The 27,035-nt window shown below is 32.5% G+C and overlaps 1 protein-coding gene across 2 annotated transcripts in view; it reads left to right on the top strand.

Annotated features, from left to right (window-relative positions):
• LOC132942481 (uncharacterized) overlaps positions 1 to 25,482 on the top strand; it is a 44,623-nt gene extending 19,141 nt beyond the window's left edge. Inside the window, exons 2-6 of one of the 2 annotated variants that reach the window (XM_061010900.1) lie at positions 442 to 860; positions 13,551 to 13,658; positions 18,090 to 18,251; positions 23,253 to 23,512; positions 24,239 to 25,482. In XM_061010900.1, coding sequence (XP_060866883.1) covers positions 520 to 860; positions 13,551 to 13,658; positions 18,090 to 18,251; positions 23,253 to 23,512; positions 24,239 to 24,327 — 960 coding nt within the window. In that variant the 5' untranslated portion in view covers positions 442 to 519 and the 3' untranslated portion in view covers positions 24,328 to 25,482. Of the gene's footprint in view, positions 1 to 438; positions 861 to 13,550; positions 13,659 to 18,089; positions 18,252 to 23,252; positions 23,513 to 24,238 lie in introns of both variants that reach the window. The other variant, XM_061010899.1, reaches the window with a different exon arrangement.
• Positions 25,483 to 27,035: the final 1,553 nt, after the last annotated feature.

The following is a 27,035-nucleotide window of genomic DNA, read 5'->3' as shown; positions in this document are numbered from 1 at the left end:
TATAATATCAAACGCCTATCATGCATCTATATATACTATAGTAATTGTTTCGAATATTGCTATATATATAAACATGCAGTATATTGTATATAGTATAGGTACTCAACTCACGTCATGTATATTACATAATGTAATAATGTAAAATATTAACTTACACCGTAATTTTTCGTAAGCGGATAGACGATACGCCCACGTAATGTCACAACTTGTCACAGTTGTATATTACATACCTATATAACCTATATAGTATATATACCAACAACAACACATAATATTATTTATACCTATATACCGCGTGGTTGTTCGGATATATGAAAATATGTATAATAATATTATAATACAACAATCGTAGTACCTGTACACAATGTGCCTACTTACAATAACTGTAAGTCTTAAAATATTGTAATACCATCGTGTGGTTTGGGTGACTGTTTGCAGCAGACGGTTTCCTGCCGCCCGACGACGACTCGCAGCCGCACGCACCACACTGCAGCGACCTGCCGACGGTGCCGGCGGTGAATGCCCGTCAACTGTATTATGCTGTCGTACATGGCGCCGTCCGTTAGCGACAAGCCGCCAACGGTGCCCAGCCGGCTGACGCTGGAACACAAGTCGTCCACGACCACGGCGTACCACCGGTTCAACCGGCCGACGCCCAGTGTCGTCGCGTTCAACGTGCAGCAGCTAGACGGACACCAGCCGCGCGAGGGGTTCGGCGCCCTGCCCGCCCCGCCCGTCCGGCGAACCATGGTCAAAGAGGACAGCACGGGCAGCATCGCATCCAGCGTCATAATCGACGCCGTGCTGCCGGCCACGCACGAGAGTAAACGGCCGGCCACCAAACCGGCCGCATCCAAAAGGTTAGTTCATATATTTTCGTCTTTAAGTCGTTTAAATCACAAGTTTTTTGTTTTTTAACTGCTCCGCTCTCCCCGCAAATAATGGCTGCGATCTTGATTCAAATGACAGAAAATTATTGTGATCGGCTATTAAAAAATCTAAGCTCATGAGTTTTTGGTCTCTAATTAAAGATCTTTTTGATTTAATAACCGAATAACCTCGATCTAATCGTTAAAGTCGGTTGGAGTAATAATATGTATTTAAAAACATTTTTTTACTTTTTAATATATATAACCTACATAAAAGTTAAAAGTTTATCGCAATTGATGTAATATTGAATAAAATTATTATTGATCATCATATAGTAAATATTACTTTCTTTATCTTTTTAATATTTTTATCATTTATTATTAATTAATACATAGAGGTAATACTAATCTAATTCATAAAAATCTCGTATCACGGTGTTTGTGGTTGTTTATTTGGTATAGGCGTGAGAATAGGTCGTAAAGTATATTTCATCCTCCTGTAGGTCCAACCTGGGGAGGTGCTCAAATGGGAATTTTGAGATTTACGGTGGAAAATTTTTGTATGTAAACGGTTGTTATTGGTTATAGGAGAAATAATTAGTATATTAAATTATTTGGTTACCATTGGTCGGATTTGTTAATCGGGCAGATCAGGTGCAAGCATGCATCAAATCAAATTTTCGTACATTGCCTACTTGATATTCTGTCGCACATTGTCCTCGATCTGACGTAGTCGGATTACCTACCAGGGAGGCTAAGTTGCATCCAGAAGGAGTTATTTTAAATAAAAGTTATAATTTTTTACGGGCAACGAAGTGCGCGGGATCAGCTAGTAATATTATAAATAAAAACAACAACAAATAATACAACTATTGCATACGATTGAAAATAAAACAAAATTCAATACAAGACGAGAAAATTAAAATACTCATTTAATTAATTTAATCATATATTAAATATAGGTAATGAATGTTTGTAAATCTCGGTAGAAAGTTTAGTCGATCACGCCAAAAAACGCCATCCCTCCTCCAGAAAAATTTAAAAAAATGCAAATGTTACCGCGTGTTATTTTTTCGTCAAACTGGAAGTTTCTTTAACGTCGTTCGGCCCGAAAAAAATCGATCGCGAAAATAATCCCCCGTTATACGTATGTATAGTAAGTTGTCGTGTATACGTTTATAAGTCTAAGCTGCAAATATTATATTCGATATCAGACCGTCGTCGCCCAATCGTGTACAGACACAGAATTGTACGAAAACTCTATTGACTGCTATATGCGTCTATATATATATATATATATGTGCGTAGCTCGTGAGCGGACATATAATACAGTGTAGGTTCTTCGTACAATTTCCTACGTGTAATCAATTAAATGTGTATTATATTTTATTATGAGGCGATACATAATCCACTCCGCCGACTTTTGGCTATAGTAATTTACTATACAGCAAACACACATATAGGTGTAGCGTCATATACTCATCGTCGTGTTTTTTATTCTGTTTATTACTACAATGGTCTTCTTTTATCGCGCGTATTCCGATGAACGCGTTCCGTTTTTGAGTACGTGAACACACACACACATATATAATATTTAACTATAAAAAAAGTGTAATGCCATGCACCGCGACGGATTGGCTCTCCGTTTGCGAACACGCTTCGATACGGTTCGCTTTGTGTACTTACATACAATATTGCGCGTATGCCATATATTATTATGAAAATTATTACGCGCCGGTACACCTAAGGCGCGTAGACAGTGTGTACCTACTTATTTTTTTTAATAATATGTATTTATTTATTATTAAAATATTACAGATAGTTTACAGTTTCAAATTAGTTTTGTTTTATTTTATTATTCATTTTTTTATTTAGATATATTATTATTTAAAAAAAACGAAGTTTAGGTACCTACGTTTCGTTAATAAATCAAAACCATCTTAACTTAAACTTATCAACTTTGACAACACATCAAATCATTGATGTCCATTGCCCGGCATAGCAGTTAAATTATTAGGAAAATAAATCAAGATTACGCTATTTGCATGTACGTAAATAACAAGTCAAGTTGGTGAAGTTGCGTCTGGACGTATGATCTGACGCAAGTTACCGGTTCTTATCAATTTGGGGTGCAATAGACGGCGTATTATACTTTAATACTGAGTATTTATATCACATATTATCGCATATAAAATGTACCACAGTAATAATCAGATATCTGTATCCTGAGCTCGTTTAAAAAATACATTTAAAATTCCGTGTTTAATCGACAATTATGTGCTCGGAATTGCCTGCAGTCTGCATTATTGCGCGTGTAGAGTGCAATTAATCGTCATTATTGTTATTATGTTCAGGCGTTCAGCTATCGTAACATAACACGCGAACCGATTAAGATTTAAGAGTGGTTCAAACGCGCATACGCACGCCGCGACCTGCACACGAATATAAAATCCTAGTTATTGATGTCGATGCGAAAAAGAAAGAAAAATCCACTATTATATAAATATTATTTATCATTGTCCTTGGGAGGTTAATTATATTATATAGGGATATAGCCGGTTAGTTATAGAATATAAGTAAAATAGGTTTTCGATTTACCCGGCCAAGTGCACCAATGAATCGTGTCAACTTCAAATGTCCACCTCTGATCCCGCTCGGCTCTTGATTCACTGAGCTCTGGATAAATACAACCGCCTTCCCACCCCCAAAAAATCCTAATCCTTAAATACGTCACTTATAAAATGTAATGAACTTATAGGTATAAACAAAAGTGATGCTGTGATCTGGTGTGGCATGGTGGTTGTCACAAAACGTGTTTTGAGTGCAAACGTTGGCCGGTGACACTAATTCCTGGATGGGTAACCACTCTTTTTTAGTGACAAATCCTCACCACACATACACGTGTTCCGAACCAAGAACCGTACCCTCTACAAATGCTAATGACCATAGTTGCCAGGCTGAAGATCAATAAAAAAAAAAGTGATATTAATATGCCCTAAGCCCTTCATTAATAATAATCATTAATTTATTAACTTTAACTATTTTATTTAATAATTCAATGTAGGTATATAATAAAGTAGCGAATATATTTAGGAAAAATGAGTCGGTGGATATTAAAAATGAAAAAACTGTTTTTGTGACGTCCTCCCGTGTTAAAAATGCTAGTGTTTATAATTAGAAAATCGTTTATTACGTACAATATAAAATGTACATAACTAACAATTTTTCTAAGAATAACTGAATTTTAATGATTTTTAATATTAATATTATATGCTTTTTAAATACACATTTTAACCTTGACCTTTTTATATTAAAAGTTCTATCATCAGATAGGTATGGGTATTATTATTCATACAGATAAGTGATTAGTACTTTATATTATAATTATAATTCCAATTTGATGAATTGTATTCAGTAGCACCAAATTAAATAACGTAGGTACCTAGATGGTTCAGTCCACAAACACACATACGCATGTATGGCGCAAAATCGTTTTAAGTTTTAGTTATAAAAAATAAAAATTCCTCGGGTTTGCAAAACCCATATAACTATTATTATCTATAATATTATCTATAATATTATCTATAATATACATACTATTATGTTTAAGGGACCATTATTAGCTCACTATTGATTCATTAAATGTTTAGTGATTGTTTATGCTACCCGGTAAAAGTATCTCAAGTATATATGACTTATAATACAAAAACATATACAATGTGTAAATACAACATTTTCATATATTTACCTATAGGTACTTTTATGTTTAACGTAGGAATTACACGACACTAATATAGTTAAATAATCTACATTTGAAGTTTGAATAGTAGGTATATTAGTGTGAGTGTGACCACTAGTCAGATTCCTGTGTTTAATTAGTAATAGTACCTACCTGTATAATAATTAATAACTATTATTTTAATACACTGACAATAATTTTTCATCATGGAAGAACATTATATTATAACCAAAATGTTAGGTCTTGTTAATTAACAAAAGTTATATATCTATTAATTCGGTGTTAGCAGTAGATATATATAATATGTTATTCATGACTCGGGTTATGGTTAATTTGACTGTTTAGTCACTCGAGACCATTATGGTTATATTATTAGCTTATACATATTGGATTATTAAAGGTGTCTATAGGGTCCAAATGTCCCATAGGTTAATTCGGGAGAAAATCCTTGATCTAATGTGACCATATAATATTGTACATGAGATTAAATTTAAAATGCCAATTACCAGCTACGGCCTCTATAATATATAATATCCAGCACACAAAACTAATTGAAATCTAAATTATTTAAGTGTTTAAATTAGCTTATTGCAGGTACCATTAATGTTAAACTTACGAAATATGATTTCAGTGGTTTGGTTCAGGTAGGCACCTCGTTGTATTACATATTTAATACTGCAGTTATTAATGTTAAAGGTATATTTATTCCTAATTTCATGATTTTGAGTTCGTTTTATATATGAATAAATAAATATGCGAGAAGATCCAATTATGAACTTTTCCTTATACATAATACATATCTGAGATTTACTTCCTGTATTAACACACCAAATTAACCTTTACAGTTATTATGATATTTGTCATAGAATATTAATCTTTTGTTCTTTTTAAAAATATCACAATCATAGTATATAGACATACATACATAATATATTATAATATATACTTTATACTGTATAAGCATTTTCAGATGACAATTTATTGATTTTCAATAGCTTATATGTTAACAATTTATAACCGTAAGCATTGTGTAAAAATACCGTCTACATTTTTTCAATTCATTTTCAAACCATCTAAAAACTAGAAGAGCGTAAAAAATGTTCACCCTTTTAGTCCCTAAGGATTTTCAAGACCCATTTTGGTACCGCCTATTGAAAATTATAGAATATAGTATTTATGAAAAAAGGGACATCCATTGTGGTATCGTGTCGCTGTTACCTACACCTATTAGGTGTATATATTATTTTGTCCGAATAAAATAGTAGCATTTTTATTCGTACAAACACTTTGTTTACTTAAAGCTTTTAAAGTTCAATATAAAAATATCTCCCATTAATATTACCTAATAGTGGAAAGAATTACTCTTATTTATTATTATTATTACCACCAACCCGAAAATTATTATATCCCTCCCAAGACAAAAACCTAAATACACCACTGTACTGTGCAGTATAATAACTATGTGTACCTATGTAACCTAACCTATGTTTAATAGCTTATAATAATAAAGGCCTATACCGTGAATAATTCTATGATTCTTTCATGATGACCAAATATTTTAAACTACAGTTTCTATTAGAAAACCATTGAATTATATTTGGAACACAAATAATAATTTAGTGCCAAAAAATGTGACTTTAAAAATCTGGCATTAAATATATAGGTACACGTAATATTATGAAATTTCGTAAAAGCTTCTGATATGTCATAAATAACTTATAATTTGGTATATTTTTCATCAACTAAGTAGGTTTCTATATTTATAGACCGGCTTTCTTCACGTTCCCATCGTGTCAAGATAGGTGACGCTTTTCGGTTACTGAGTTACTCTGTTAAGGTACAAAATATGAGCATGGCCGTTTTCGACTAAAAACGTACTCTTCCCTTTTCGGCCGATTCACTTTTCGACCAAAACAAAAAGTTATAATATATGTAAAAAAAAAATAGTTGTTATATAATTTTTGTAAAATTATGGCAATATTATAATAAATATTAACATTATTTTTATGTTAATATATCACAATATGTATAATATTTCATAAGAAAACTAGCTGATCCCGTGCACTTCGTTCCCTTTTAAAAATGCCATCTCTAAATGAATAATATATTTTAAACCATTGGCAACCAATAATTATTATTATAATAGCTTTCAAAACCTATAGCAACCATTGATAAACAAAAATTTCCATAGGAAATCTCAAAATCCCTGTTTGAGCACCTCTCGGGATTAGTCTTTTCCCTTTTTAAATAAGACTATCTTCTGCCCAGAGGTCTAATCTATCTCTGTACCAAATTTAATCAACATCGGTCCACCCATTTAATGTATAAAAGACAGACAGACAGACAAACATTTTTTTTTATACAGGGTAATTCATTAAGCGTAAAACAATCATTATCTCAAAAAGTATTTGAAAATATTTTTTTACACAGTTTCAAGTTATTAAAAAATTATATTTTTAAATATTTTTTATCCTTATATTTTTTTTAAGTTGTTTGCTTTTTTGAACGACAGCGTTGAGTTTTAATTTCATATTCCAAAGCAGAATATTTTTCTAAGTATTTTGATACATAAAAATCGAATTTAGGACGAGTAGTTTATGAGTTATAAGTATTTGAAGTTTAGATGGGCGGAGTGGAGTGGTATGGGGTTACCCCGCAAAATGTTTGTCCATTACTCCGCTTGTCTAAACTTTAAATACTTATAACTCATAAACCTACATTTTACTACACATTTTCAAATTAAAATATGCCAAATATAATATAAGAACTAAATTAAATTAAAATCTTCAATTTACTTTTTAAAATACAGATAAATAGTTATCTTACTGATTTATTACGCAATATTTTCAAATAAAACAAATTTGAATTAATAATAATAATAGTATAATACCCTGTTAGTTGTTAAGTGTTAACTATACTATTATTTCATATTCCCATGAATACTATTTCCTAAATGCATTATTATCAGTTATCAGTAGTTATTAAATTAAATGATTCATCTACCTACGAGTGAATTAAATATATAGCATCTCATCTTAGTTTGTCTATAAATAATATAATATAACTCAATAGTTTTAACTAATAAGTAAATAAATAAACTAAGTTTTAACAAATCATTTTTGTTTATATAGGCAAACTAAGATGAAATGCTATATATTTAATTCATTTGTTAAAACTTAGTTTATTTATTTACTTATTAGTTAAAACTATTTAGTTAGGAGGTTTACAATATTTAATAATTGTTTTTTGTGTTTTCTAATCAACAATAAATATTGATTTTTTTAAAACATTTCTTGTCATTAAAATGTTATTAATAGCCTAGGATATTATTCTTTATGAAAAATACATCATTTTTCATTCAACACGATTATTGACAGGTGCAGTTCCTGCTCTATTCACCCTATCGACAATAAGTCTGTGTTATACAGAATTTTACCCGTTTTGACGAGTACCTACCCTGCATAGCTCTAAAACTATTAAGCTCTGTATTAAAGCTTTGGAAAAAAATATATATATAATAAATAAAACAGCCTGTATATAAACAGTGTGTGTGAAACAACACTTGTGTTCGATGTAGACCGAACAAAGGCAAATGTCATATGCTAGAAAAAAAAGTATTTTTAAATGGTATATATAAGTACATTACTCATGTTAAAAAATAAGCTTCACAATAGACCCAAACATTAAAAATTTATGAATACTGTAAATATAGTTTGTTGTTTGAATATATAATAATTATATACGTTGAAATTCTGCAGGTCACTAAGATTATTAAAAATAAGCTACCTAGCCATATAAAAGTAATTTGTATAGTAATCTACTATCATAATATTGTATATACAACAAACTATACAACGTTGAACTTGTTCACAACCAACATATACTACCTATATATACGGTTTTTTAAAACAAACAATTTTCACGAAATTCGGTTGTCAATAAATTATATGTTTAAAATTGTATTTTATGACGTATAGAAATATACTGTTGTAAAATTTGTGCCTTGACCCAAAAAAAAAAAAATCGTTTTATATTTGCATGCGTGTTTTTTTATTCATTCAATTTTTTTTTAATTATAGACACTAAAATACTAAATACTTATGATCTTTAGACAACATTAAAATATGATTATATAATTGTACGATAACTAATAAGTAATTTATTATTAATATATATTTATAACTTAGAAAATTAAAATCGCAAAAAGTTGTTCCTTAGAAGTAAAAAATTACTTGTGTTATTAGTATTTAAAAATGTGCCTACACACAATTTAAACATCACTTTGTTCAACTGCAATATTATTTATAATATTATTAGAAATAATACCAATGACAGTGTTTCATCTGCGTATTCGTTATTATGAACTATGGTTATCCTTTTGGGCTATAAGTTCAAATAAAATCGTAGGTAGGTATTGTTTTAATATTATAACCCGTTAAATTGTATTTACGCACATATTCCGTATATAACGACCGGATATATAAAAATGTTTTAATAGCAAATTTAACTAGATTTTATAAATAACTTTTGTTTATTTTTACAGCTTAATAATAGTTATTTAAGCTCAAAGTTTTATGTCATTTGTACAGCAGAACTGTGAGGTTATATTTTCTTTGACATCAGCCCGCGGTCATTATACAAAGACTAATTTTTCTCTCGACATAATATTATTATGTATATTAATACACGTCTTAGTTCATCCTTCGTCGTTGTAGCCATACGACGATTTTATTACGCGTAAGTACATTTAGATGAACTTCGAATCGGGTTGCACAACAATATTATTTTGTCGCGGTTTTTTATAAGCATGTCTCTTCCCACGCGGCTGTCCGCCCAGTGGTAATTACGTCATCGTGCACGAGCGTGTTAGTTTTATTTTCGACCCATCGCCCTATCCGGAAGGGATCTGGAAACTGCAAACGGCCAATTTACGAGACCGAATCTGCAGATCACCGAAACGTTAAATTACATTTTTATCAAATTACGAGCAGCAACTGTATTGAATAACGTTAGGTGCATAAAATAGGTACAATCGTGCAAGCGCACGAAACGTTGAACGTCATAAATGTATATTACGCGTCCTGAATAAGCTTTTTCATCTCCGGTGAAAAATAGAACGTCTGATGTTATATAATATTATCGTGAGAGGCCATGATGAATGCTGTCGGTTATTATAATCATATTATTATTGGGTTTCGGTGATGTTTGGTTTATTAAAATTGAATAGCTATCCCAGCTTAAAGGAAAAAAAATTAATTTAATCTATGCAATTTTAAATGTAAAACGATAATTCCGATAACAAATCGATGAAATCGACAAAAAATGTATTATTTTATTGGGGTAAATGTTTTATGTGAAAGTATACAAGTACAATGTTTATACCTATATATATACAAGGATAGGTACCGAAATCGTGATATACCTACTGCAGTAGAAAATAGTTCATCGCATAGATTCGGAATGATAGTTGGTACATACCTATATAATATTTTTATATATATGTGGTTTCGTATTTCTCACATGCTCTTTAAGATAATTGTGGGTATACTAAACAAATAGAAAAATAAATACTGGGAATATTTTTTTGGAGAAAAGGATAATAAGGCAGTTTGACCCATACGATAGGTACCATATAATTTATTATATGTATCTATTATAATAAATATATATATATAAGTACGCATCCGTTAACCATACGAACGGTATAACTAATTTAAAACAGGATGTAAGTTAAATGTTAGGGTAAAACACGTGATATTTGAAGAACATTGAAGACAATAAGGTTTCTCTCTGCTAGATTAGTAATAAATCAATAGTCAAGAACTGAAATTTAATAAACATTATATTTTAATATATATTATGCGACACATTAAGTTTGAATTTTGTAGCATTAGTAAGGAAGTGGGTTACACAGCGTCAATTTTCGACACGAATGAATACGAATAAAAAACGATATAAACAACGTCAAAATGAACTGAAAAGTGCATTAAAATTTACTGTTGTTGCTAAGGAACGCTAAAAACTGCACAACAAACCCAATTGAGCGGAAAAGAGTATATCATAATTATTGTTGTGGTTAATTAGACTTGTGTTGTATGGGTAATTATTGCCATAGAACAGCTGCATATAATATGAACTAATTCGTTTCGTTAAAGGATTTACATTTAATTTAGTTTTATGTGTTGTAATCTTTAATTTTATATTATTGCAGTTTTTACTTTTTACTCAAATACATTGGTACAAATAAAATATATTAGCCAATAGATATATTATACTTAATATTTTATACTATAGTTTTTACAACAAGGTTTTAAAAAATACTGCAATGAAATACTTAGGTACCTACTATTGTACGCGCACAAAATCAACTTATTGTTATATGAAAACACAAGATAAGGTATTGAGGTACCTATTCTACTAAATTTAATTTTTATATAATATACATATAATTAAGTAAATAGTAAATACAATTTTAGAATTTTGTGTTTATTTTTTCCGTACTGTTCATTTATACAAAGTAGAAATATTTAATAATTGGTTTTAAACAAATTTTGATACCTAGTTAACCTATAACACATGGTTATTATAGTAATGGTACCTATATACGATATCGATATTAAAATGTTACTTGTGTTGGAGTAGTAATATTATACTATTAAAAATTGTGGTAGGTACCTTAATAGTAATATATTTTTAAAATATCTACAACAGGTTTTAAACCCAATCAACATAAATCAATCATTAATACTATAAACATTTCAAAATATGTGGGTGTCCCAGGAGAATCTCATAAGAAAATATATGATTTAATCAATTATTACTAAACCCACGATATTCCACATACAACATTTTGGCGTTATTAAATAGTTTAACATATTCATTGCATAAAATTTAATTTTATAAATTTATTTTTAAGAACTGATAATTTCAACTTTCTAATATAAAGGTTTTCAGATTTCATTACATTGGTACGATTTAAATTCAAAATTTTATAAACGTAGTTAATATGCATATACATTTCTCGAATTTTCTCTTCGCTACATTATAGTCGTTAAAAAACAACAGCAATTGAATATCAATGAAATTAAAAAAAATATTATTTTAAAAATTGTACATGTTTGATGATAATATCTACCTACCTATATGAATTAAGATTCAAATGTAAAACCGTGATTTTAAATTTCTGACAGAAGATTATTTTAAGATAAAATATGAAGAATGACTATCTAAATATTGAAGTAAAATCAAAAGGTGCAGTATTCACTTGCAAAGACGATTTCAGAAAATGTCTACGCGACTGAAGCTTGTAGTTTATTTTGATACCTATGTGTCTAAACAAGTAAAAATTAAAATGTTTAAAAATTCGTAAAATATGCCTTGATGACTATTCACGAAATGTCAATCATACCAAACATAATGACACTATAATATATATATATATAACTCTAATTACGTAATTTCATGAAAACGTTAATGTTTGGTTTGACGGATTTCAATGATTTCGATTATTCTGTGATTTATTAAAAAAAAAAAACGTGTTTAATATTCGAAAAATCATCAATTAGCGTGCGACACCAATAAAGATTTTTAAAAGAGCCTCCGAAGGTTGTGCATTGTGTTGAAGAAAATAACAGTGCAATAGTAATTGATGTATTATTCTGCCCACGACTTAGCGCAATAACACTTATCAGTTATAATAGTGACAATAATAAAATCATGATAGAGTCGATTTTCGATCTTAATTTAAATAAATATATCATAAATACATATACAAATAGTATTGAGTTTATGGTATATGTATATATTTTAATAGCATAAATTGTTTGCTTGACGCATCCCACTCTCCTTATGGTAATGTTACTAATCTATTGACTATTGAGCAACGGCAACATACCTAATACGTACGGTACCTATATACAAGGATATATTATAATATTAGTTTTTGATGCGTATTAAAAAAGTTGAAATTTAAGCTCCGATAGTATTACCATCGCCTTGAAGAGTTCTTAGACCATCGGGGGCGGATACGGCGTACTATATTATATTATATTATACAGTATCGATTCCATTTAATAATAATATAAGTTTTATGGACGTCTTGGATTTGCTTTTTTTTTACAATATTTGTATATACCTAGGTACACGCGTTATTTTTAATAATAAAATCATATTATCCACCGCTAAGCCGGCCAAAAAAAAAATATTAAAAATAATATTATCCCGTCACGCTCGTATGTACGCGCGGAGTTCTACACGTCGTCGCGATGTTCCAATTGACAGTTTTTAACAAACTCGTAAGACACGATCGTGAGAATATATCATTAATTTATTTACGAGTCGAGTTCTAAACACGCACGGAGTGAGACCATTCTCTTTCATTCGTGTGCATTGTGTTATATAGATACATTTTAATGTCGTTGACGCGTATTTATCGCACCGCGCCATATTATAGTAGTGCAGATTGTATAATAATTTCTTTTGTTAGTACATTTAAAAAGAACGAGAAGAAAACGTAGAAAAGAAACACGGAAACCATAACGGCCAGCTGACAACAGACAACACTATTTGTTAGGAAGACGAACTACTCGTGTGTCCCTCGTCGAGTACCTATGCCATCCTTTGCGTGTGTATTATAATTATTATTACTATTGATCACGAAACGCCGTGACCCGGTCAGATAAGAAAATTCGGTCACAATAACCACGCCCGGGTACTCCGGTTAATGTTATTATTATTATTATTGTTGTTATTTATTTATATAAATATTTTTCCACCAACGTCAGTTTACTTTAGAAAATATTGTTATAAGTACGTCTTGTTTACGTAAAATGAATGACGTAAACAAAAACAGACGAGGCTGTACAATCGGAGATCAGTTATCAATACCTATTGTTTTCACTAAGCAGTTTAAACTATATTATATTATTACGTTTGGTTTTCAGAGTTTCGTTTGGCAGTTCAAAAGGATCTATGGTTGAAACACTGATATACGATAGCCCTTCTGTTCAAGAAGAGACATTGGATATAAGTGATATTGACGACTCTGACGGGTAAGTTTAATTTTGGTTGTTATTTAAAATCTGTTCTACATAAATGTCATAAATATTGCGAAATTATTTTATTATTCTGGAATCATCGTTAATCATTGTGTATCACGCAATCCGAGGTAATTACGACAGCTCAGTATTCTACTGTATTGAAATTATTTTAATAAAATAAAAGGGGAGTGGCTTTTGAAAAGGATCTAAATATAAAGGCATATTCGGTGCAAATCGTATAGACTAAAGTGAAAAATGTTTATATAAGAACGTTTTTTGTTCATGCGTGTAAAAACACTAAAAACTGTAAAATTAGGGGAAATACTTAGAACATATTAAGCGTCTCCAGGGACATTTTAGCAATAATCGCTTTATTCCCCTCTGAAAAGAATTTTAATGTTTAACATGTCTATAAAAAAACTCTTATTCTCAGAAATATATCTGTAGTCGGAAAAGTTTTATTAATGACTTAATTTAATGGTAAATGGGAATCAAAATATTTTGGCAACGGTAATCAGCGAAACAAATATTTATCATTTATCAATATTATTCGTAAACAATTTATTGAATATGTATGGTTCAAACGTCATAATAATTACTACGTTAAATACTTACGTACATTTACTTAACGGGAAACGAGGAAATCTAAACAAAAACACGAAATTTATTTTACTTAAAATTGTTTAGTTTGTTCTTATTGACTTATTGTTCGAAACTTTGTATTTCATACATTCATTTAGTGTTTTGTTAAACATAATAAATAATTTATAGCAACTTGTGTAATGTGTTTTAACTTGTAAAAGAGTAAAGTACTAAAGTAAATATATATTTTATTACTTTAATATGTATTCAACATTTAAACACTCCTTCATTAGTTAATACAATTTCAATTATTTAATGATATTCAATTTATTTTAATTATTTTTTGTCGTGCTTTTCATTCAATTACACTTTACACGCGAACAATTAAACTTAATAAAATTCTATACTAATATGATAAATACTGCAATTACTGCAATACTAATTCGCATTTAAATTTATGACGGTAAGATAATGATATTATATCAATTATATACGTAATATATTGATTTGAGAAATTGTGAGGTCTAATCATCTCTTGAATAAATGTATTAATATGATTACAAATGATTACCTGTATAAATACATAGCCTTATTGCTCATTAAAATATTATTTATAAAAATAATGTTTTAAATTTTTATTCATTTGGTTCAGTATATAATGCACGTTTTTGAAATGATCTGCAAAGCCAAACATGTACATAATATATATAGTGATAAATAATTACATATTATTTATCTATATTATAATATTTAAAGTTATTTTATCGATGGTGCAATTTAATAATGTGAATAAAAAAACAAACTGTTTATCGAGCTGGTTTTGTGCATGCGTTGAGTATATAGACATAAATAATATAACGTGCAACTGACCATCCATCCTACTTACTAAATATTAAAAATCTCATTACCATACTCTCATTTACTTGCAATCTGTTATTAAAACGTTTGAGTATATTTTGTTCTACACATAATAACCCAAATAATTACTTTTTTTTATAACTGATGTTAATATAATTTTTTATTAGGTATTTTCCATTATTATTATGATGCTGTTAAGACCATCTTACCAAACAACATAATATTATCCTCTTTCCCTATTCTCTATATTTTCTTGTTAATATAATAAATTGGTGAATTATACATTTTATTAATATTATTGACAATATGATTTAAACATTCTTAAGTTTAGTTGATTTGCCAGTTTTCAAACATTATGGTGAAAATGTTGTTTTTATATTATATACAATTGTGTACTATACAAAAAAATAATATATTTATTAAACTTGAATATTTTGATTAAGTGTTTGATTTAGAATCCTTCATATTAAGGTACAATATTAAATTACATAACATTTTTAAATCATTAATTTTGTTTTAAATTTATATTTTATACTATAATATAATCAGTGTACCTATGTTTATATTATGTTTAAATTTGAGCTGATAGAATTAAAATCCATTTATATTTCATGAAAAACTTCGTGCATTACCATATTATATTTAGTACCATTTAGAGAGGATCACCCACGTAGTAAGCGGATGTGTTTTAGTTTGAACCGAGAAAAAAAGCAATGGCAAACATTAATAATACCAGAAATGTCCTTTTATGCTAGTAAATATTAATAATAGAAAAACTTGAAAGATGTTATACCAAAAAGTTAAAACTTTAAAGCGGTATGTAAGAACAATGTAGTGTTACGGAGAAACAATAATAGTAACAATAAGTTCGTTGCGTTTCGGTCGATCGAAATCGTCGTCCATTGCACTTCAGTACATCACTCTGCAAAAAGTGCAACAGGGCAGCAGTGCGAAACACTGGGTGTGAGCGATTTGGTGCACTTTAAAAGATTTTTCGCGCGTTCGAGAATTTAACATTATTATTTATTATAAATAAATAATAATAATGTGTACCTATTATTACACAAGGAAAGTCAAATATTGGCCGACACCGTCGAATAGTGCGGCGCCTGCCGGAGTGGCAACACTGCGCGCCGGTGGCTGCCGCCGAATCCTCTGGTTCTCTACCCGGTCCCGTCCCTCACGACACTCGCTCCAGTGACGCCGATCCGTTTTTCGTGGTGCGCGTACGTCATTCATAACCGACTCCCGTGCAGCAGTTGTGCCGACAGCCGACGGCGACGACGGCCACAACAATAGTACGTCAGATGCACTCGGCTATTGTCGTCGTCTCCACCGGATAATCTCCGCTCCGCGATCGTTTCTTTTTTTAGAAAAATCGTTTTTTTTATTTTCCACGCGCGCCGAAGAACCTTTGATCGTTTTTCATCATTATCGCTGTTGCGCTTTTTTTTATATTTCATATTATTATTGTTGTTAAACATTATTATTTGAGATCGCGCGCGTCTTTATTTGTGTGCGCTTTCGTCCGGTCACGCCCACGATCCGCGCGAATCGATACGACGACCGCGGGATAGCGCCACCGAGAAATCCCGTGACTACCATATAGGTGAGTGTGTTATTGTTTGTGTTTTGTATCGGTTTGTTTACGTTTCCGCCGCGCGAGGAAGATCCCTTTGAGCAGCCACCGCCGCCGCCGCCGCCGAACTCCCGTGGCGCGCGACCGTTACACAACGGCGTCGCGAGAAATGGAGGGGAGTTGTATTGAAAAAAAAAACCATAACTTATTATGTTTGATTAATACGTTTTTACGTTTCTATATTATTGTGAACAAATAAGTCTTGAGAGGGTTTTGAACACCACCACTCCCCCACTGCTGCAGTGTGTACGACATTTTGATGTGGGGGGTTACGAAAGTGTCGATGACGCCATGACGCTGATGATGTCATTAGGAAGCCGGTCCGACCGGTTTGCGCGCAAACTATAATAATAATATAGTGACCGTTATTTAACAGCCTTCCGAGCTAACCCACCTTACCCACATATTATTATTATTATTATCAGCAATATGCGAAAAGCAAAAGTCCCGTAAATGGAAACATACTTTCACCTCGAACCTTATCTACCTTTATTACCTATACCGACGACCGAACGAATAAAAAGGTCCGACGCCGCGATAACTCGCCAAACGGGAATTATTATTTTTTAATTGGGTCGAGTTTTGGCGCGTAAACGTAGCACGGCTGCGTACACGGCCGCCGTGTTTTCGTATGTGGATATAGGTGATCGAATCGTTTTTACAACTTTTCACGTTGTGTGTGTGCTCGCCGCCGTGAGGCACGTACCGCGTAACAGTCGACAAGGTCAAATTCCTAGTGCTCTACAGCCAGCCTCGCGTTTATTATTACCGTACAATATTTATATGACCCGCGTTGTTCTATTCTGTCTGTATGTTAATTAACCTCTACCAGCGAGCTCCGACGATTATACCGCCTAAACCGTCCGCCCGACACAAATACGCAATTAATAGTTATGATCAGCCCACGCCGCCGTATGACTTAACAGTTATACCGTACAATGAGCACTCGTTTAACAAAAGGTGAACATAAAATTTTGACAGTCACATTGTCCGCCACAGGTTTAGGATCACATTTTTCGTGTGAATATCGGGACGCGGTTTGTAATTAAGTTGTCCGATAAAATGTGATGCGATCGCCGCTGTCGAGGGCCATGTGGTAGCGATTCGCCGCTTCGTTCTGCTCTGGAGACCTTGGAGGCACATTCGTGGGGTTTTGGACGAGGTCCAATTTGGAGACCGTCCATTTGAATTTTTTTTAAATCATGTTTATTTTCGCATTTCCTCCGGACGTCATCTGGAGAGAAGCGCGCACGCCTGGAGTTATAATTAGAGACGCAAATAGGTCAAACATCATAATATTATATTATGCTCGTCGTCGAAAACCGTCGAGCCACGAGTACAATTGTTTTTCTGTATGTTTTCAGTACTGTTGCGTCCACGAAGGTCCGGGTGAGCTTTTTCGAATCCGAGAAACCGTGTGTGCTACCTTCACCGCCAAAATCGTTGGAAATATTTGGCGACAGCACGATGACCACATCAAGTCCTATACTTCAAAGGTCAAATGGCCACGTCCAAACGCAGATTAGGTAAGTTACGAATTACGATTAATCTTAAGCGAGCGTATTAGAGCCCGGTCCACTACATGAGTGTTTCGAACGTTCTAAGCGCGTATTACATCATCATTGTGTGGCTGCCATTATTATTTCGGCACAAGACAATACGTCGTGAAGTCCTGTGCAAATCCCATCATCTATTATTATAACGATTACTATTTTTATATAACAAGTGAATTCGTGGCCAATTTAAAATAGCTACCATTGTCCAGACGGTTGAACGACCCTCCCAGGGGCCTCCAATACTATTTACCTATAACATACGTGAGAACTGAGAAGTGTTCGCCAAACCATTTTTAAACTCGATGCTTGATATTATACTCTAAAGTAATGACATACGAGGCCCTAGACGCGGCAAAGACACGCTTTGATACGTTTTTAGTGTCTGCCGTCGAGGACATTTCTTTACGACCTCAAACAACGATTCGTTTTGCCAGAAGTCCAGTGTAGTAATATCACAGCTAATTATAATTTAGACGGAAAAAAACAATATATTATGACTGCAAAAATTGTTTTGACGACAGCGACATTGATGCTTTATTTTTAGGAGAAAAAAAATTAGTTTTAATATTGATATTTTTGTATTTTTTAAAAAACACGATAACACGATTTTTTTATTGTTTTATTGCGATATAAATGATAATTGGTCGAGTCGGTTTATAGGTACTTAGGAGAACTAATTTTTCAAATTATTATTACCTAAGGATAAGTGATAAAAAAATGAATTTCATGCTGTACCTACCATGCCTTTAATGAAATCAAACTTTTAATAGTGCTCTACAATTATTGTGTGTTTAAATTACTCTTTGACTTAGAAATTCTCTTTCAAAGTTGTTTTTCAAATGCAATAGAATCTATTTATATACAGCGAAACAAGCTCCGAAAACCCCAAAACAATTTTAGGGTTCCAAATATACGTGCAAATGTATATTTTATGCTAAAAAATTATTCAATTTAAATTACTTGTAATTTGTTTTGTCTTCATTCTTGTATTTTATTTAGGTAGCAACTAATTTTAGTAATTTTATGTACACGAGCTGTATACATATAGTATTTATATATTGACAAATATATGCAAAAAAAGAGTTGTTGATGTCTGGTATAAAAATGTTCGTGTTATTAATTTAGTATGAATTGAATACGAAGATGAATGAAAGAGTACCTTTTGTATTTGAATGATATAACAGTCTCATATATACAGCCGTAGTAAAAACAGCGATACAACTAGTTTGGATAATTAACAATTATAGCAATTTGTCTAATGAACGGTGTACATAATATACCACCCGTGGTTAAAGTGAGACTTCATTAATGTACCCGTATGCCTATGCGGTATAGGTCAGTAGGACATGTGGAATTTTAAAATTTAGCAGTGTTGCACAGAAAATTATTGGTATTGTAATTATTTTGGACACCGGATTGGATTGGCCTGGATATCGATAAGGTATTAAACGGTTGTTCGTCGTTCCGTCCTCGCGCCAACTTCCAATCACGTAGCAGTAGCTACACCTACAACTCGCATAATACTATTATTGTTATTCATACAACGTGTCAATGACGATCTGTCAGGAATGTATTGTTTATGGAAAACTTTTCTCGTGACCGACTTCATATTATTATCATACCTATTCGTCTACAAAACCATATCTGAAAACGCACTCGCACAACCCTTTGGGCCTACCCACCTACCCATAATATTATACGCGTCGTAAAATCTGGAAACAACATAATGTTATAACACTTCCCACCTGTAATATATTTACTACCCAACACTATAAAAACGTCCTCTCCCCTCGCCAGTTGTCTATCTCTCTCTCCTCGGCGTACTCCACTCCGCTACAACAACTATAGGTACTATGTGATACCGACACCGAGACGCCATCATAGCACAGCGCTTACGTCACCTGCTCGTCTATTGTGTACATAAAACACACACACACACACACCGCACAAGCACGCCACAACAATCGATATCCGTTGCAGCGGCGGTCGCGGGGGCGGCGACAAACGGCAATAGCAGCAGCCGCCGAATGTGCAATCATGCGCACATCGTTCGTTCGGTGTGGTAAATAAAAAAATAGAGCCACCGTCGTCGGCTATAACCGTTCGTTATCGATGTTGCGAGAAAGCCGGTGCAACAACGATACTATCGATTGTTGGCCGCCTCGACTCGGTATCCTAACAACGACGACGATTGCGAGGAGGGGACCACCGCTAGCGCGCGCGCGCGCGCCGACCGAGGCTCTCCTCAGTCCTCGTCAGTCCGTGTCTGCGACGCACGCCGGTTTGCCGTTTTCGCGCCAGCGTTCCCTCCATCGCCGACCAACAACAGATAAAGTAGCGACACAATAACTTCACCCACGGCATGCCAACAAGTATGACCGCTTCCCATGGCGGCGTGCTGTACTACGTGGTCAAGGTGCCCAAGGACGACCCGACGTTGGACTACGTGTCGGCCACCGCTTCGCACAAGTACCTGGAGGAGAAGCGCACGCTGTCGCCGTTGAACTTGGAGTGAGAATTCGTCTTAAATAATTCACGATTTCGGCAACGAAACGCGGCGGTGTTGATATCCATGGGGTAAATTCGTTTTTGCGATAAGCACAAAGAGAACGCCGCGAGATTTAAACGATCCACAACTTTAACACTGCAAAGTTACAACAAATAGTATAACAAAAATAAATATTATGTTGTCATTGTCCAGTTTTACGATCTGTGACACTCGCGCTGATGTCGATAAAAATACAATTACCTAATTTGAATACCTAGTTACAGTTTTTTACACTTACACCACCGGCGTTTCACTCGAACTCTGGTTTCGTGTACCACCCCCCCCCCCCCCCCCCCCGAAAGTCACGTTAAATTAAACCGACTAACCACTATACCGCGATATTATACAGAGTGTAACCGACAATGACTGTCAAAACGTTCAAAACGGAGACAACTGCAATTACTTTTTTCCGTGTTTTCTCACAAACTAGAATGTCTTATTATTATTATAAATATTGTTACCTACACCTACCTATCTATCGTATATATTATTAGGTATGATGTGTTATTATTTACGAATGTGACGTTCGTTTGTGTGTGACTATGTAGTGTAATATACTATATTATTACTATTATATTATTATAATATGCTGCTACTCGTGTGTTATCGTGCTCGATACTTGGGGTGTCTAGGTGAATTAAATATAGATTCAGGGTTATCGTGCGAACAAAATAAAACCAACATTTGACGACCATACGCACGAGTAAGACTAATATGGGTAACAAATCAGTCTTTAAATTGTTCATGAATTCTTTTGTAAATCGATTTATTTGAGGTTTTGGAAAACGTCCAATCGTTTGTGTTCGTTTGAGCTTATGTTTTGAAAACTCTTTTAGCCTGTGGCTGTAGCCGTTTTCATATGGCTGATTTTTAAAATCAATATTTTGTCGTCCACTTATACAATAGAACTATATGCGATATCCATATCATCCATGCATCCATTATAATATCCGTGTCAGTTTAAGACTGACAGATTTTTTTTTTCTTATTTCGAGTGTTTTACATGATGATTGATGACAATTAGACGTGGGCGAGACCTTTTGCTGTCCGAAATCGCTGTACATTATTTTGAATGCCAAACAACGACCACACCTTTTTAAAGGTCAGCCTTCAAGCCGACGAAATTATCCCAAAGTTTTACGAGTATAGGCTGATGGATGAATTACGGCTGGCAGACTTTGCAGCTCGTACTAATATTTTGTGACTTAACAATAGCATGACATTTTGTTGCGTTCCAAATCACTGAGAAAATTTCATAACAGCTAATTTAATTTATGTAAAATTTTGTTTCGTGATTAAATTATATACTGTTTTATTTCTATCGTTTTCATTAGTTTTATTTTTAATTTCAATTATAAATTTAATATCTATATTATTATTATTAATGAAACACAAATGTCACAAATTCTAAAATATTGCAAGCCTTGTTGGCTCTAACTGATTATTAAAAACGTATGTCATCCAAATATTTATGTGCTTAATTAAATTAAAAGGCTATGTAACAAATAACAATGCAATTTACTACGTTTATTTTGTAATGGTAAAATATTTTTATATGAACATGTGTTTAGAACGTTTAAGTGTTCTTGTTGAAATTATGCATACCAGCGAAGTATACATAAAGTAGTAACAAATAGAGTAAATTAAGATAAGATAATAATTTTGATTCTATGAAATAATTATATATTTTATGTTTCTATTTTGTTATTTTTACGTTCTTTCGCTTGGAAATGTTATTTTACTTTCAAAAATACGATCTGACAGTTGTAGGTTCTTATGATTGAGATAGCGACGATATCGTATTACAATATCTGCAATTTAATATCCTCTCATACACCTATAAATTATTATAATGCATTAATGCATAATAACATTGCATATTGCGCCACGAGTCGTGTTATTTGCAGTCCAACAACAATACCCAATTCGCTCGTCGTTTGTAATGGTAAATTGCATTTTCGAATCGAATGTTTTGATAGTACCTACCTAATTATTACAAACCGGCCGTATATTATATTATTGTATATATAGTGTCGATGATCATCATCATTGTCAGCCATCGTATGTGAGATTTTTCATGGACAACCATGATCACGGTTCGGTGAGCCGGCAATGGTCCGTGAACCTGGTGCACAGGTTCCCTCTGCTTCCTGTCGTGCACCTCTTTATAATGCACCGGCTGGCATAGTGTCATCGCTGATGGAATTCCTGCAGCAGCCTGGGATCGACTCGACGCGTTCTCTCTTATATATTATTATATTATTATCTGTCCCGCGCGACCCGCGTCGGTCGTAGGAAAAAATATATTTTCTCACCGTTTCCATATTATTATTATTATTATTATATATTCGCTCCTCTTGTATCGCCGTCTCTCGACACGCACGTGTATTAATTGAATTGCATTTTTTATTCTCGTGTTTCAGTTCGGACGGTTGGGATAATCCTTTCAGACCCGACGGCGACCTGTCCAAGGAAGCCGACCAGATAGTCGAACTGATTAAAGAAGGCAAACCGATCACGCCGACGCCCACGAGCGCTACGTCGCCGCTGTTGCCCGCCGACCACAGCGGAGCGGACGTTAAACTACACGACCAGCAACAACCGGTGACGTCCACGCCGACAAAGGCCAACGGGACGTGCAACGAAAAGAACGCGGTGCCACCCAACGTGGAAGTCCAACGAGGTAATTACATACCCGGCGACCTTTTTTTAGACTGACTGTTCTAGAACGACGACGGCGATCCGGTTAGGCTAATAATAGATATTTTAAAATCTGACAATGCAAAACGTACAGGTGTAATACCTCCTACATGTAAATGTCTATAGATGTTTCCTTTACTGCAATGCAATCGATACAATTACTCAAACCATATAATCACCATTTCTGAATTATCCGACAACTCGTATACAGTTAACATTCTTTGTCTGGTAATATGTATATCGACTCATTACGCGTCTTGAATACGTTGAAAGATAAACTTGTAAATGGAAATCTGATGATTGTTATTCGGTATTAATGAATTTTTTACATGCATTGATTGTTTAAATATTCTCAACGATATGTCTTGTCAATAGCACTGCTGGTACCTTTATAAATTATAGCGTACAAGTTTAAGTTAAGCCTAATGTTAAGTACCTTACTTACATAACTACCTACAGTTGTTTGATAATACGCAAATTTATATCTGAGTCGCATTTACCATACGTTTATTGGTAACCGACTACATGCGAAACATCGATAGTTACCTACTATAAATACTTGAGATTACGATAAAAAAAATGTATTATTATCACGGTAGACAACCTTAATTCAAGTGAACAAACCACATACAACAGTGGTACAAATATTTTCTGGTGATTTTGATCTATAATTGGTAAAATAATTATGTTTTTTTTGTTTCGTACATAGGAACTGTGATAAATGGAAACGAGCCTTCCCAAGTGGAACACGTAATATTGAAGAAAAAACCAAAATGCAGGTGTTGTGTGATACAATAACACGCAACCGGATATACACACGTTTTTATTTCTATATGTAAAACATAATAATCCAAAAATGCATAAACCAAAAAACAAGAACGAGCTGTTGTATCTTCAGCTATGTTGTTCGTGAGACGATCACGTCCTCGCGATTCAAAATTATTTTTCAGAGCTATATTATTATTATTATATATATATATGTTTGTACCTATGTTTGTATTTATAAGTATATATAAAACTTTACAATTTGTATTATAAAAACAATGACTTTTCTATATAAATACCTGGTATTATACGGTATAAATAAATGTCACATAGTTCCTTTTTATATATATATTATGATATTTATTGATTAAAAAAAAAAAAAAAATGTAATAGTATAGCAATATTGCTTGTGACATTATATTATACTCGTGCATGTTATTTGGACAACTGTGGTTCGTAATGAAGACGGGGGAAAGCGAAAAAATGTAAATTTTCACGCAGTCATACAATATAGGCGCAAACGCACGCTCAAAAATTTCATTTTACGAATTCACAATAGGCAAATATATTTTTTCAGTAGCTAAACCCCTACTCTTTCTGTGATTATATATATTTTTTTTTTTTTTGTTTTGTTATTTATTTTTTATTTATTACTTGGCAGATATTGTTCTAGGGATTCAGCGAATTATAACATTTATTGTATACCATAAAACTATATTTTGTAATTTTCATTTTGATTTAATGGGTAAAGGAAGAATGTTATGATGTTGCGAACTTGGAGTGTTCACTTAAATATTTTTCATTAAGTATGGAAATGTTGGAAACCTATCGAAATTTTGACCTTTAAAGTGTTGACATTCTTTTAAATCGCTTTCACTATGACATATTTTCTAATTGTACATTTATCCTAAAAAAAACTATATATATTTAACCTGTTAAAAATTTTCTGCATAACTATAAAATATTCGTTTCAACAGATATCATTTTACAATTTTTCAAATAACTTTATACTATATATTGTAATATACTATAATTCGTTGCAAGAAAAATACCTATTTAAATAATATCATGATTACTATTAACATAAATTCCAACATTTCCAGTGTATAATTCTTAACAACTATGTATCGTTTCTGAACAATGTCATAATAATAAATATATTTGTACTTGAGTACCTATTGTATTGTATATGTTTTTTGTTATTTTTTGGGAACCAATTTTCCTATTAGTATAAGAACTTTCGTGTAAAAAATCCAAAACCTATGTTTGTGTTTTAACATATTATAGACTACATCAAAATATGTAATTACCTGTATAACTGTGTCGATTCGAAAATAGCATTTACTCAATTTACAATAGGTAATAATATGACGTATTATATGAACTAACGATAGTCCCAAGATTGTAGTGTGCAAAATTGCTTGGTTCGAGTATCTCCAATTATGAATATGAACATATAATTAAATATATTTCATAAATATTTAATGTTTATCCGACGTGATTTCGTTAAACAGATTGCGAAAATAATATCGGGCAACAGTCGCGTCGACGAATAATAATGATCAAAATTTGTAAATACCTATTATAGGTACCTACATTTATTTTATCGTTGTAAACCAATTCAACACTAACCGCGGTGCATTGCAATATTGTAATTAATATTATTTCCCGGCAGCTGACTAGTTGTAGTAGTAGGTTAAACGAGGTATTCAGGTGAAACGCATTAGTCATTTCCCATAGTTGGAATGGTCGTAATGTTTATTTTGGGACATGAATTTTTGGCCGGAAAAAATAAAAAATTGACCCAGTGCGCCTCGTGACACGTGTCAAAACAATATTTCCCATCTACTCGGCCAAGTATGTTATTTCTGCATCGTCCGACGAGTGTAGTAGGTAGGTAATACTTTTCAACGACTTAAGAAAGTGGCTTTTGGACGAAAATAATAAACTATTTTTACCACTCTTACTCGATAATGTACGTTGTTAAGCGTGTCGGGAAAATATAATATCAATGAAATATTATTAAGATTTTGTTATAATAATTAATTGGTGAATACTGAATAGTGATTATATTATTGGAACTGTAACAGCTAGGAGACGCTCCCAATTTTTTTTCTAAAATTCTACAAATATAAAGCGTGTCGGGTTAGAAGTTTAGAACGTGTCGAGCGTGATATAAGTCTACCAGACTTGTACTTATACACGAAAACAAAAATCGTGTATCGTTCATATAAATGCGTGACTTGATTTCGGCACGTTAGCAGATTTCATTTAAATTGTGAATGTTCCGGGTCTCACGTGGAATTAATGGCGATAAATTGTTATGATAAGTATGCCTATAGGTGAAAATACTATTCTGCTTTTCAATAGCAACACAAAAAGTGTGTAATAGTAAAAAAAAAAATAATGTCGAACATATTTATAATAATATAATATTAGTAAAAGTATGCAGAAATTGAAGTGTTAAATTTATTTTCAAATTATCTATAGGTATTAGGTACCTATAGTATAATATTATATATTTTAATAAAATAACGTAAAGAAAAGTAAATTTGACTGTCTCTAACTTAAAAATACTATTATACTACAGAATTTTAATCATATTATACTTCACAAAATCACAAATACCTACATCAGTCACCAATATAATTTGGTGTTTATACAATAAATTGTTGAAATTCATATTTATTTGTTTGCAGTACCTACCTGTAAACTCTTGGGCCCCGTGTTCAGGGATTTAT

This window comes from Metopolophium dirhodum, chromosome 4 (assembly GCF_019925205.1).
Source record: "Metopolophium dirhodum isolate CAU chromosome 4, ASM1992520v1, whole genome shotgun sequence".
Taxonomy (NCBI): domain Eukaryota; kingdom Metazoa; phylum Arthropoda; class Insecta; order Hemiptera; family Aphididae; genus Metopolophium; species Metopolophium dirhodum.
Note: the sequence above shows the minus strand (reverse complement) of the source record. Positions and strands in the feature narration are given on the sequence as shown.